General features: G+C 36.2%; 1 protein-coding gene across 1 annotated transcript in view; it reads left to right on the top strand.

The window, feature by feature from the left end:
- The window catches only part of cds1 (CDP-diacylglycerol synthase (phosphatidate cytidylyltransferase) 1), a 45,236-nt gene that overhangs the window by 21,690 nt on the left and 10,542 nt on the right, over positions 1 to 13,004 (top strand). The window contains exons 3-8 of the mRNA XM_022217360.2: positions 4,194 to 4,290; positions 4,451 to 4,548; positions 7,832 to 7,971; positions 9,906 to 9,964; positions 11,923 to 12,005; positions 12,362 to 12,449. Coding sequence (XP_022073052.1) covers positions 4,194 to 4,290; positions 4,451 to 4,548; positions 7,832 to 7,971; positions 9,906 to 9,964; positions 11,923 to 12,005; positions 12,362 to 12,449 — 565 coding nt within the window. The remainder of the gene's footprint in view (positions 1 to 4,193; positions 4,291 to 4,450; positions 4,549 to 7,831; positions 7,972 to 9,905; positions 9,965 to 11,922; positions 12,006 to 12,361; positions 12,450 to 13,004) is intronic.

Below are 13,004 nucleotides of genomic sequence, written 5' to 3'. Positions count from 1 at the left end.
AGAGGGTCCGGTCCGGCCCACAGGACATATTTGCAAAGTGTAAAAATTACAGAGAAGACATTAACTGGAAATAGTAAATTTGTAAAACTATGAATTTAAAATAATTTCTAGACCATGACAAGTTGTTTTGATCATAAAGTAAAATACTGGATTGCTCATTCATTGTTCTTTTGTCATTTTTGTGATATTTTGTCTTGTTTTGTTTTTTTTTGTTGTTGTTGTTTTTATTTCTGGCGTTTGTCTTTTGTGTCATGTTTTTGTCCTTTTGTGTCTCTCTTTGTCATTTTGCATCTTGTTTTTATCATATTTTGTCTTATTTTTGTTGTCATTTTAATCATACAGTAAAATACTATATCATTCAGTTCCAGATACCTGATGTTTTGTTACTTTGTAGACACTCTGTGATCTGTAAGTTGTAATGTGTAAATGATAAACTGAGGCTTAATGTTGCTGAAATTGAATTTATTTTTCTTCAGAAACTTCAGATTGCTCATAATATTTTCCATAAAGATAATTCCTGAAATGTGAACATTTTCAGAATGTACTTTTTTTTACACGAAAACAAAGGAAACATGTGGAGTTGTTATTTATGCTGTGATTTTACTGGTCATTTGAGATCAAATTGCGCTGAATGTGGCCCCTTAACTCAGATGAGTTTGACACCTCTGCCTTAAACAAGCACAACAGTGACATAATAATCAGTTATAGTGGTGCAAATACTGAGCAGTGAGGCTTGTGAGAGGAATAAATCTATTTTCTTTCTTTAAAATAATCACTGAAGTATCACACAGAGATGGTTCCCTGCTCACCTGCATGTTAGCTTCTGCACAAGTCGTCCTGACAAGCTGTTGTTGTTTCTGCTCTGGTGGATGCAACGCTGTCTGCTAGGATAACCTTAAAAACATGCACTGCTTTGTTATTTATGAAGCAGCATGCAGCAATGCTTTCACTGTCGCTGATGCAGTGTAGTCTGGAATGGATGTGGTAAAAGAAAAATGTGATTTTTATGGTGTTCTTCATGTTTTGCAGTTTTTTTAAGGTACTGATTGCGTTCTGATGATCTTGACTTGGTTAGAAGGGCAAAGATTGCAGTAAAAGAGCCAGAACTTTCAAATAAAACACAATGCATCAAAGGCTGGAGTTGACCCATGCACACTTCTCGCCATGCCTGTCACACTTGGCGGTCGGAGCGAGGCTCTGTTTATATACAGACGAGAGGTGGAGGGTGTGACCGGAGAGTGACGGTCAGGTCACAGGGCTTAAAGGCTCACCAGGAGGGAAGCACTAATCCCTGCAGGCTCGCCGATATAGCCATCGTTGCTGCAGAGAGACCTGTGGATGAACAGAGAGAGGAGGAAAGAAATGGATCAGAGGTGTCAGTCATTTTAGTTAAGGGGCCACATTCTGCCCAATTTGATCTCAAATGACCAGTAAAATCACAGCATAATAACCTTTAAATAACCACAACTCCACATGTTTCCTTTGTTTTAGTGCAAAAAGTACATTCTGAAAATATTCACATTTAAGGAATTATCTTTATGGAAAATATTATGAACAGTCTGAAATTTATTAAGAAAGATACATTCAATTTCAGTAACATTCTGCCTCAGTTTATCATTTACACATTACAGCTTACAGATCACAGAGTGTCTATAAAGGAACACATTTAGTCACAGGTATCTGGAACTGAACTGAACGCATTTCATTTTATGATCAAAACGACAAAAATCAGACTAAAAAAGACAAAAGCTAGACAAACTATTACAAAAATGAGACGAGAAGACAAAGACGAGACAAAAAATTACACAAATTTTAAAAATTATTTAAAAGCCACACCTCGTAAATCCTAATCTTTGCATTTTGCTTATTGATTGTACTAAATTTCAAATGAATTACTCCTAAATCTTATGGTTCTACTGGGTGCAAATTCAATACGGATCGATCACGAGGAGGCAGAGAACAAAAGGTTTTTGTGAAAACATAAAAATGCAATAGCAAAGTGTTTTGATGGAAGGGAGGAAATGAATAGATTGCCTTCTAGATGGAGCAGAGACTGACTGAGACGCCACTTAACGAGAGGAGTGATGCTAAAATTGGGAGTGAAATGATGTTGACAGTGTGAGAAAATGAAGTCAGTGCAGTGGAAGCGGCTCATATTGGCAGAGATAAATATAGACGAAGTGCGAGTGAGCAGATCGTACTTATTTACATCAGTAATACGCTTCATTAGCCAGCAACATTCACTGAAAACCTCCGCTTCATTCCCCTTAAGAATAGGGAAAGACTAGAGCAGCAATCACGTTACCTGGAGGAAAACAACTAGAAGGAACTAAAAAAGTGCAGTCTATTTACTGGAAAAATGTTACACTGGCAGCAAAAAAAAATGGAAACAATCAGAAGAAAAACAGGTTTGCTACAAACCAGCCACAACAGGAGAAACAATTTTAAAAAATATCTACAAATTTTCAGTTCCAAATATATTATATATGCATGTTACAACATATATATGTAAATGTTTTTAAACATTTTTTGCTGATTTAAATACAGTAAAAATTGTGTAACTTACTGTTGAATATTTTTGAAAGAGTGATTTTTTTTTTTGTAGTTGGAGTATAAGTTTATACAGTTTTCCTGAGCTTTCTCAATTTTATTTTTAATTCAACACAATCTGTAAAAGAACTATTAAAAAATTATTTAATATTTTTCAATTCTTAATCCACAGGGTTTTTTTTTTTCAAATAACAGCAAATATCTGTAAAATTATCTAGTTTTTAATGATTTAATTGCAGCAAAAATTCTGTAATTTACTGTTGAACATTACAGAAGTGATATGTTTTTGCACATTTCTACTTTTTTTCTGAGCTTATCCAGTATTATTTGAAATTTAAAACTTTGCCATTAAACGTAAAGGAATAAACTACTATTTGTAAAGATATTTCATGAAGACATTATTTAGTTTTCAGTCATCCAGATGTAAACAGAAAACAGCAACAGGACTTTTTTAATAACATAATGTTGAGTTTTAACACCATTTACATCTTGATGTGAACTCTGACCAGACAGCTTCACAGTTCACTGCAAAAATATGGAATGTAAAAAGTGTAAAACCCTCCATAAGACATGAGTAGAAGAAGCTGGAGTCTCAGCAGACAGTCTGATCGCTGCCCAAACGGCCTCGTCTCTCAGCCTTTATAGTCCCAGAGGAGATGACGAGGCGGAGACGCTGCTCAGTTACCTGCAGCAACGAGGGAACACCTGAGCGAGAGCAGCCACAACACACATGGTGCTTATTATAGCAACAGCAAACATCTGCAAAACATTTCTTTTGCTGATTTAAATACATTAAAAATTGTACAATTTACTGTTGAATGTTTTAAAAGAATAATTTGTGTTAAAAAATGATTTAACCTTTTTTCAATTCTTAATCTACTGGGGTTTGGTTTTGTTTGTTTGTTTTAAATAACGGGTTGAACGTTCAAAAAGTGTTTTTTTTTTTTTTTGCAGTGAACAAGTAAATTTAGACTTTTTTTCTGAGCTTAGTCAATATTATTTGAAATTTAACAAAATCTGTAGAACTGTTGAAAGATATTTAGAATTTTTCAATTCTTTACACACACGCATATAAAACTCTGTAAAATATTATTTTTGCTGATTTAAATATAATAAAAATGAAGTAATTCAACTGTTAAACCCAACAGAATCCACTACTATTTGTATTTATTTATTTTTTTACATTCAGCATGTTAAGTTATATTTTTTTGTGATTTTTACCTAAAATTATCTGTAATTTTTTTATTTTTTTAAAGGGAAAAATCTTTTTAAAAAAATAAAAATGATCTCCCATTTTAAAAAGAATTTCTTAATTCTTAATACCCAAGTATCTGTGGAATAATGTTTTTTTTTTTTCTACATTGGTAAAAATAGGGAAATCATATCAATTGTAAACAAAATAATTAGTTTTTCCCTTTTCCCTGACGATCCTTGATAATTTCTTCAACTACAGCCTGAAGGTTTTTTTTCCAGTCAGCTGATATAAATGAGCTCATCAGACATGATTTCATATTTTTTTCTGTCGTGTTTTTCACTGTCTGCTGTTAACTTTGTTTTAATGAAAGCTTGAAAGACGCAAACAATAAATGTTGAAGTTTGAAGATAATAATGTATCAATAATTTGATGTTTCCGTTCTCCACAGATGGAAGAACTACTGGATACGAGGAGTTTTGTCTTTAGCCATGATTTCTGGCTTCTTCCTCATCATCTATATGGGACCTGTCACTCTAATATTAGTGGTAAGCTCAACGATTGACACCCTCTTATGGCACTTTTTAACTATTTTAATGTCTATTATTTATAGCTATTGATGCCTTAAAAGACACAGATTGAAGTTCTGAGTTAGTTTCTCACGGCTCTGCCTTCTTGTCGTGTTTCTGCTCCCGTCATCTGATGTAGGTCATGACCGTGCAGATTAAGTGCTTCCAGGAAATCATCACCATCGGCTACAGAGTTTACCATTCCTACGACCTGCCGTGGTTCAGGACGCTAAGTTGGTGAGAAGACTGGATTTCACAGTAAACGGCAGATGTTGTAGATGTCGAACGGAGAGACGTTTGTCTTTTTTAAAAAGCCAAATTGTAGATTTTCAGCTTTTGTTTATGCCTGGTTTTAATGCAGCAGTGGGTTTTAGCTGTTTCTTCCTTTATAGTGATTCACACAAGACAGTTCTGTGACTGCTGTGTTGCTCTGAGGCACGTAAACAAGATGATACACGACTTTTGGGTTCAGTGGCAATTTGGGGAAGAATCAGGCCAGTGTTCACATGAATGCTTCTGGTCAAAGATATTCTAGCGGGTGGAAAATCTGAGACGGCAGACAGCAAGTGTCTGCATATTCTGTAAAATGTCAAAGGAAGTAAGGATGTTTCAGTGACTTTTAGAGTCAGTTCTGGAGTATAGCAAAGCTTTGTTTGACATGAGGTGGAAGTCAGATCAGATTCTCTGTAAGTTACGTCAGTGTTAGTGATCTTGTCTGCTCCGATAGTTCCAGATATTAGTCAGAATTTATGCCGGATTTGCAAAACTTTATGTGGACAAAGTTCATGTACGACTGCCTCTTTTCACACATTTGACATTTGAGATGTTAAGTCTTTGTTTTTCTAATCAGAAAAGGTGTTTTATGCAGAAACATGTTTAAATTTCTCAAAGTAACTCACTGAGAAATGTTGGTACCTGAGCAGCAATTCAGGCGTTGTGTCAATATTTCATGAGCACTGGCAGGGCTGTACAATTAAAATTATAGTAGTCACGATTACTCATTTATTTTTATTGCATAATTAAATAAGATAAGGCCAGCTTTTGACTGTAGGAAGCCAAAATGCTACAGTAGATGCTAGCTAGGCGGCTGTGCATGGAGAAGCTTCAAGTGTCCACCCAGTTACTGCAGCAGCTCGGACAGATGTGTGACCAAAAATGATTTAAAAAAAGACTGAATTGAAACATTTTAATATCAAATTTACCCAAGTTGAAACCAACATGGCAATATCAAGATCAGTCATGTTCATTTTATTGTAGAAAGCCAGAATTCTCCTTAATATTTGTTTGTGCAGCTCTCCGCACTAGTGTTGAACATTTTCATTTGTGTGCTGCAGTCAGAGAGCCTCCAGGTTGTTCTAGTGTTCGGCCCTTATTCAATCTTTATAGCACTATGGTATGTAAGGAGATTAAATAAGTCAGGACAAGCTGTATTTCCTATTTAAGGGCGGCACTTATTCGCTTATTCTGGCAGCCACACTTCATTTAACTTCCTCGGGTAAAACGCTGACTCCCTGCTTCGGCTGCAGGCAGTTTCTCTGCACATGCAACACCCGCGTTTGCTGCGATTCGTGCTCCAGTCTTTTTGTTAGCACTTTGCATACACACCCACAGACGGGCCTCGGTGCAGCCCGGAGCAAAGATCACTGCCATGCTGGAAGTAAATGAAGGACCAGGCCGTCCCTCATAGCCGCCCTTTACAAACAGAGCGCTGCAGATCAATGTGCAGTGGACAAGAAGCACCGGGACGCCTGTAAACCCAGTGACCCACACAGCATTCAAACGTACAAAATCTAGGTGTTATTCAAGAATGCTTTAATGTTTTTCTGAGCTACAATCGGTACTCAAGTTCAAAATGGAGCCAAATCTTAGTATTATTTCTGAATATTTTCAGGATTTTTCTGAGCAATACTTAGACCTGAAGCGCAAAAGACAAAAGGTACAAAATCTGGGTATTTTTAGGGATATTTTTAGGATTTTTATCAGCTATTTCCCTCCGTTATACTCAAACCTGAATTTGGAAAAATTGGTTAATAATAGATAAAAATCAGGATTTTATTTGAGAAATTTTTTAGGATTTTTTTTCAGCTACATTCATACCTGAAGTTCAAAAAGTTGGTTCACAATAGAACAATATTTGGATATTGTTTAAGAGCATTTTCAGGATTTTTCCTGAAGCTCAAAAGACCAAAAGTTAAAAATATGGATTTTATTTGAGAAGATTTTCAGGATTTTCTCAACAGCACATCAGATCTGAAGTTTAAAAAATAGTTACACAGGAGCCATGTCTGAGGATTATTTAAGAACATTTTCAGAATTTTTCTCAACTACACTCGGACCTGAAGTTTAAAAGACAAAAAGTCTTTAAAAAAGCAGCAAAATCGGGGTTTTATTTTATAATATTTTCAGGATTCTTCTCAACTGCACATCAAATCTGAAGCTCAAAAAGTTGGTTCAAAACAGAACCAAATCTTGGTTTCGTTTTAGAATATTTTTGGGATTTTTATCAGCTGTTCAGACCTGAAGCTCGAAAAAACAAAAAGTTACAAACAGAGCAAGATCTGGGTAGTATTTAAGAATATTTTGAAGATTGTTCTCGGCTACATTTGGACCTGAAGTTCAAAAAGTTAGTTAGAATAGAGAAAAATCTTAGTTTTAGACCTCAAGCTCAAAAAACTGAAATTAAGAACGGAGCAAAATCTGGGTGTTTTTAGGAATATTTTCTTTTCTTTTTTTTTTTTTAAACTAAGCTCAGACCGAAAGTTCAAAAAATTGGTTTAAGATGGACAAAAATCTTGATTTTGTTTGAGAATATTTTTAGGATTTTTTTCAGCAAAATCTTGGTATTTTTAGGAATATTTTTAGGATTTTTCTCAGCTACATTCAGACCTGAAGCTCAAAAAATATGTTAAAAACAGAGCAAAATCTTGTTTATTTTTATGAATACTTTCAGGATTTTTCTCAGCTAAACTCAGACCCCTAAGTTTAAAAACTTGGTTAAAAATGGACAAAAATCTGGGTTTTATGTAAGAATATTTTTAGGATTTTTCTCAGCTTCACTCAGATCTGAAGTTTAAAAGACCAAAAGTTAAAAATCTGTGTTTATTTGAGAATATTTTTAGGACTTTTCTCAACTACATTCAGACCTGAGGTTAGAAAGAAAAAAAATTCCATTTGTCACCTGTTTAACTGTATTGTTATTTCCTCAAAAGTTTAAAATGGAGCAAAATCTCAGTATCTGTAGGGAAATGTTCACGCTTTTTCTCAGCTACATTCACAGCTGAAGCTCAAAAGAAAGAAAGTTCGCAATTTCTGGGTATTATTTCTGAATATTTGGAGATTTTTCTTAGTCTGATAATGCTGCTGTGTTTGTGTTTGTTTTTTATTACCCACTCAACACATACTCAACAGTTTTTCAGACATTAACACAAAAACAGAACCTCCTGGGTGCAGCACAGCCACAAGTTTCACTCGAACATACCGAGGAAATACAATAAACCAAGACTAATCCTTTGTTTTTCAGGTATTTCCTGATTTGTGTTAACTACTTCTTCTACGGTGAAACCGTGGCGGACTACTTCGGAGCTCTGGTGCAGAGGGAGGAACCCCTGCAGTTCCTGGCCCGCTATCACCGCTTCATCTCCTTCGCCTTGTACCTGGCAGGTGAGTCCAAGACGATACGACTGCTGTAATCACAAAACACGCTCGCTCTTTGGCCTCTCCGCCTACACTCACGTTTTCCTCTCCAGGCCCGCATCAGATTTCAAGCAGACACGCTGCGTAGAGCGTAGTAGAGTTGGGTTACACATGGAGTTACTGGGGAGGAAGTACAGCCCACAGACCTCAGGGAGAGTCGTAGTATAAACTCATTTATGAGTTTACGGGGACTCGCCTCCTCTTGATGGTTTTTCTTCAGAGCTTTCATTCACTGATAGGAGGTTTATTGGTCCGCTGAAAAGCAGCCATAAAAGCACAAACGTTGAGCTGTGGCTGTTATCAGCGTACCAATGATTTACATACATTAAGTGGTGAAAGAAGTGAAGGTTAACAAGCTGCTAAAGCCTTTACCGTGGTGGATATTACCAGCGTTTTTATACACTGCCACTCCAGAGTTTGGAGTCACTTAGAAATGGCGTATTTTTGAAAGAAAAGCATTTTTTTTAAGTGAAGATACCATTAATTAAATCAGAAATCCAGTCTAGACATTGTTAATGTGGTAAATGACTGTTCTAGGTAAAAATGTTTAATGGAATATCTCCATAGGGGTACAGAGGAACATTTCCAGCAACCATCACTCCTGTGTTCTAATGCTACATTGTGTTAGCTAATGCTGTTGAAAGGCTCATTGATGATTAGAAAACCCTTGTGCAGTTATGTGAGCACATGGATAAAAGTGTGAGTTTTCATGGAAAACATGAAATTGTCTGGATGACCCCAAACTTTTGAACAATAGTGTGTATTGAAAAAAATTACATTTTCTTGATTCTACTGCTAAATTCATCAGAATAGGACCATTTTAAAGATATTTTACCTAACCTCTAGATAAAATAAGTGGGGCAAAATGACTGTTTTCTTGCAATATCTTTGTAATAAAAGCTGTTTATCATTTTTTATTCCAGCTATTCTTAAAAAAAAACGAGTTTTAAATAATTCCATTTAATTTTAAGTTACCTTTTGTGGAGTGTGACGATGTAAGTAACGATGTTGTGACGATTCTTGGTGTACAATGTCGTTAATATCAGCGATATTCGATGTATTGCAAGAAATTTAATTTATGATTTATCACGATTTCTTTGCAACTGAAGAAAAACAAAAATCAGGATTTACATATTTAAATTACGTATTTATTCCCAAAATCAGATTCTTTGTAAGAATAATCTCTTTTTGTGCAAATACACACTAAACAAAATAAATAGAAATTTAAAAAAATATATATAAATGTTTAAAAAATAAAGGTGCTTAGCTGCAGCGTAACCAACTTGTTTCATGTGAACCAGGCCCATATCAGTGCTTTAAAGGTTTTGTCTAGTTTAATTAACCAAACATATTAGACATTTTTGCTCAACAAAATTTCAAAAATAGCTGGAAAATGCTTAATTTTATGTCAAATATGGTGCGTACTGCCATGTATAACGGCTCATTCTGAGACAGGAAACACCCTTTTGCTGTCCTGTAGATAACTGGACGTTTAGTGGCTATTTTATCTTTTATTTTCCAGATTCCTGCTTATATGTGTCTGGTTTATAATAGGAACTGTAGCACGTTGTTCTAAAATGACAGCAGCATCGTTAGTCCTTAAACATGCTGAACTAGACATCATCGTCTCGTTCTGCTGACAGTTTGGTCGTCCCCTCAGGGCCTTTCCTGGTTCACGTGGACAAACCAGACACTCCAGCTTTCAGCCGACAACGTCTCACTTAATATAAGAATAAAATCTGAGCTGTTAAAGGATAAAATTGTTAGATTTTTTGTCACAGGTGTGTTACATGAACCTCCTTGTGCAGTAAAAGGGTTCATGATGTGCCATATGTGATTCATATGTTGTTTAATCTCCACTTGGAGTAAAAACTGACAGCATGTCGTCTGCTCTTTCACAGGTTTCTGCATGTTTGTGCTGAGTTTAGTGAAGAAACATTACCGCCTGCAGTTTTATATGGTGTGTATCAGCCCAGTAACCTTCTCCTGTGCTGCACTGCGCTAACTCTGCTGTCCATCTCCTTCCACTGCTTCCTGTTTCTTCTTTCTGCTGAGATGAAACTTGCTTTTCACGCTGCTGTTGCCGTCGCAGAAATCATTGCGGGCGTTTTCTCACTTTATCGGCTTTCTTGAAACACAAAAGCGCAGTTAAACGATCGGCTGTCCACATTAGTATGCAGAATTTGAGCCTGGATCAAAGGACTTCTGCAGCGGCTTCAGTTTTATTTCATAAAGTTGCATCGGTTTTGCTTCTTCTGCCATGTGTGGGCGCCTTTATGCACCACATTTTATCAGGACAAACTAAATTATTCCACTCTTTAGCTTGAAAAATTCATCCTGTAGAGGGTTGCAGAGGGATGAAGCTTGTCCCTTTTACCAGGAGAACACAAAGAAATAAACGACCGTTCACGCTCCCACCCACACCTACAGGCAAATTCAGCAGCGCTAATTATCCTACTGTAGCATGCATGTGTTTGGACTGTGGGATGAAGCTAGAAAACCCACAGAAAGCTCATGTAAGGACATGCAAACTGCAGAAAAAGATGCAGAATCTTCCTGTTGTATGGCGACAAATGCCAACTGCTGCACCACCCGTATTTCTTAAACTTATCACCCAACTGTTTAACTGCATTTTTATTTCTCCAAAAGTTCAAAATTAGGTCAAAATCTGGGTTTTATTTCAGATTATTTTCTGGAATTTTATCAGCTACACTCAGGTCTAAAGCTCAAAAGACCAAAAGTTCAAAGTGGAACAAATTCTGGGAAATATTTAAGGATATTTTCCAATTTTTTTTATTCAACTACATTCTGAACTTTTGGTCTTTTGAACTCCAGGTCTAAGTGGATCAAAATCTGTGTTTTATTTAAAAATATTTTGAGTAATTTTTTTTCAGCTACACTCAGACCGGATGTTTGAAAGACCAAATCTTAAAAATAGAGCAAATTCTCGGGTTTTTAAATAATATTTTCAGGATTTTTCTCCGAGCTTAACTCAGATCCTAAAAGTTTAAAATTGAGCAAAATGTGAGTTTTAATTAGATTATTTTCTGGATTTTTTCTGCTGCAATCTGAGCTTTTGGTCTTTTGATCTTCAGGTGTAAAGGAATCTAATTCTGGGTTTTATTTTTAAAATATTTTTTTGATTTTTCTCATCAATACTCAGACCTGAAGTTCAAACGTTTGGTTCAAAAAGGAGCAAAACATGAGTATTATTTCAGTACATTTTCAGCATGTTTTTTTCAGCTACACTCTGAACTTTTGGCTTTTTGAATTTCATGTCTAAGTGGAGAAAATTCTGGATTTTATTTAAAAATATTTTGAGTTTTTTTTTCAGCTACACTTAGACCTGATATTTAAAAAGCCCAAAGTTCCAAATGGAGCAAAATTTAGATTTTTTATTTATTTTTTTTAGGATTTTTCTCATCTACACTCAGACCTGAAGTTCAAAGTGAAGTAAATCTGAGTATTATTTCAGAATATTTTCAGGATTTCTCCAATCTACAGCCCGACCTGAAGCTAATAACAATGAAAGTTTAAAATTCATCAAAATCTGGGTTTTATTTAAGACAGTTTCCAGGACTTTTCTCAGCTACACTCAGACCTGAATACTCCCATTATGCTGCGTTAGTTTTTTTTAAGTTGTTTTAATCATTTCATCAGTCATATGACACTCCGCCCTCGTTGCTTGCTCTTCTCACTCTACTACGTTTTTGTTTTGGTGTTTTTTGACATGCACACATCACCTGCCTCTGCGGTGTGGCTGTCGGTGTCGTTCACCTCGTCTCTCCGTCCGTCCGTCCGTCCGTCTGTTTGTTTGTATGAATCCACTATTTCTGACACGAGCCAACTTGTGAGCGGGCACGGCTACATTCCAGTGCAGTGACACTGTGGTGTTTGTGTTTGTGTTTGCCATTCCAGTTTGCTTGGACCCATGTGACCCTGTTGATTGTGGTAACTCAGTCCCACCTTGTCATTCAGAACCTGTTTGAAGGGATGATCTGGTAAGCAGGACACGGACAGACCAGAGGAACCTGCCCTGTTGTCTTTCACTACTGTTGCACATGTTGCCATCGCTAGTGTGCGCTGACTGTCCTCGTAAAGGCTTTTAGTTGTTGTTTATGCAGCAGAAAAGGCCTCAAATCATGTAGAAATCCAACTCGCATACATAAATAAAGCTTATGCTGTTGAAAATATAACATTAACAGTGATTATCTTTCTATTTTTACATTTTTTAACAAGCTAGCCGTCACTTTTCCTGCAGTAAATTCATTTTAAAGCCAAAATTAGACTGTGATTGTCGTGTATGCTGTAAGCTTCCCCACCAGCTCTCATCATAGCTGGAATTCCTGTTTTGCAGGTTCATTGTTCCCATCTCCATTGTGATCTGCAACGACATCATGGCCTATCTGTTTGGGTTCTTCTTTGGCAGGACTCCACTCATCAAGGTAAAGTTTAAATAAAAAAAACAAAAAAAAGGCTGACATTGTTGTCATCATTGGTCAGTTCTGGTTGTGTTTACTGACAGTCAGCAGGTTTTGGAGGTAAAATGAACTGTGGCGAGTTTTCAAAAGAGTTTGGAATAGAGTAGCACCTTTCAAATGAAGGAATGTGATCAGAAATTGCTTGATTGACCAGAACTGAAATTTAAGGCTAAATACTGTGCTGTACTTCACATGGAGACACAAGAACCTCTTCCCTAAGAGACATTTTGGTTTTGCAGCCCTGAATATAACTTTAACCTTTACTTTAAAATGCTTTACAATGAAATGAATGTCAAATTAGACAATTAATGATCCCAAACATACAACATAAACATGCCCACCAACGAAGAGAGGGCTCAGTTCTTGACCAGTAACATTGTTGCACATTCCACAAAAAGATTCTGTGAACTTCATCCATTACTGGGAAGACGCCTTCAGATTAACACTTTTGTTGACTTTAGTCCTCTGAACAGTACTGGTCCCTAGTGGTCCTTGAAGTTGCCTCACTTCTATCTCAAA

This window comes from Acanthochromis polyacanthus, chromosome 7, assembly GCF_021347895.1.
Source record: "Acanthochromis polyacanthus isolate Apoly-LR-REF ecotype Palm Island chromosome 7, KAUST_Apoly_ChrSc, whole genome shotgun sequence".
Classification (NCBI taxonomy): Eukaryota; Metazoa; Chordata; class Actinopteri; family Pomacentridae; genus Acanthochromis; species Acanthochromis polyacanthus.
This window is presented reverse-complemented; position numbering and strand designations above follow the sequence as displayed.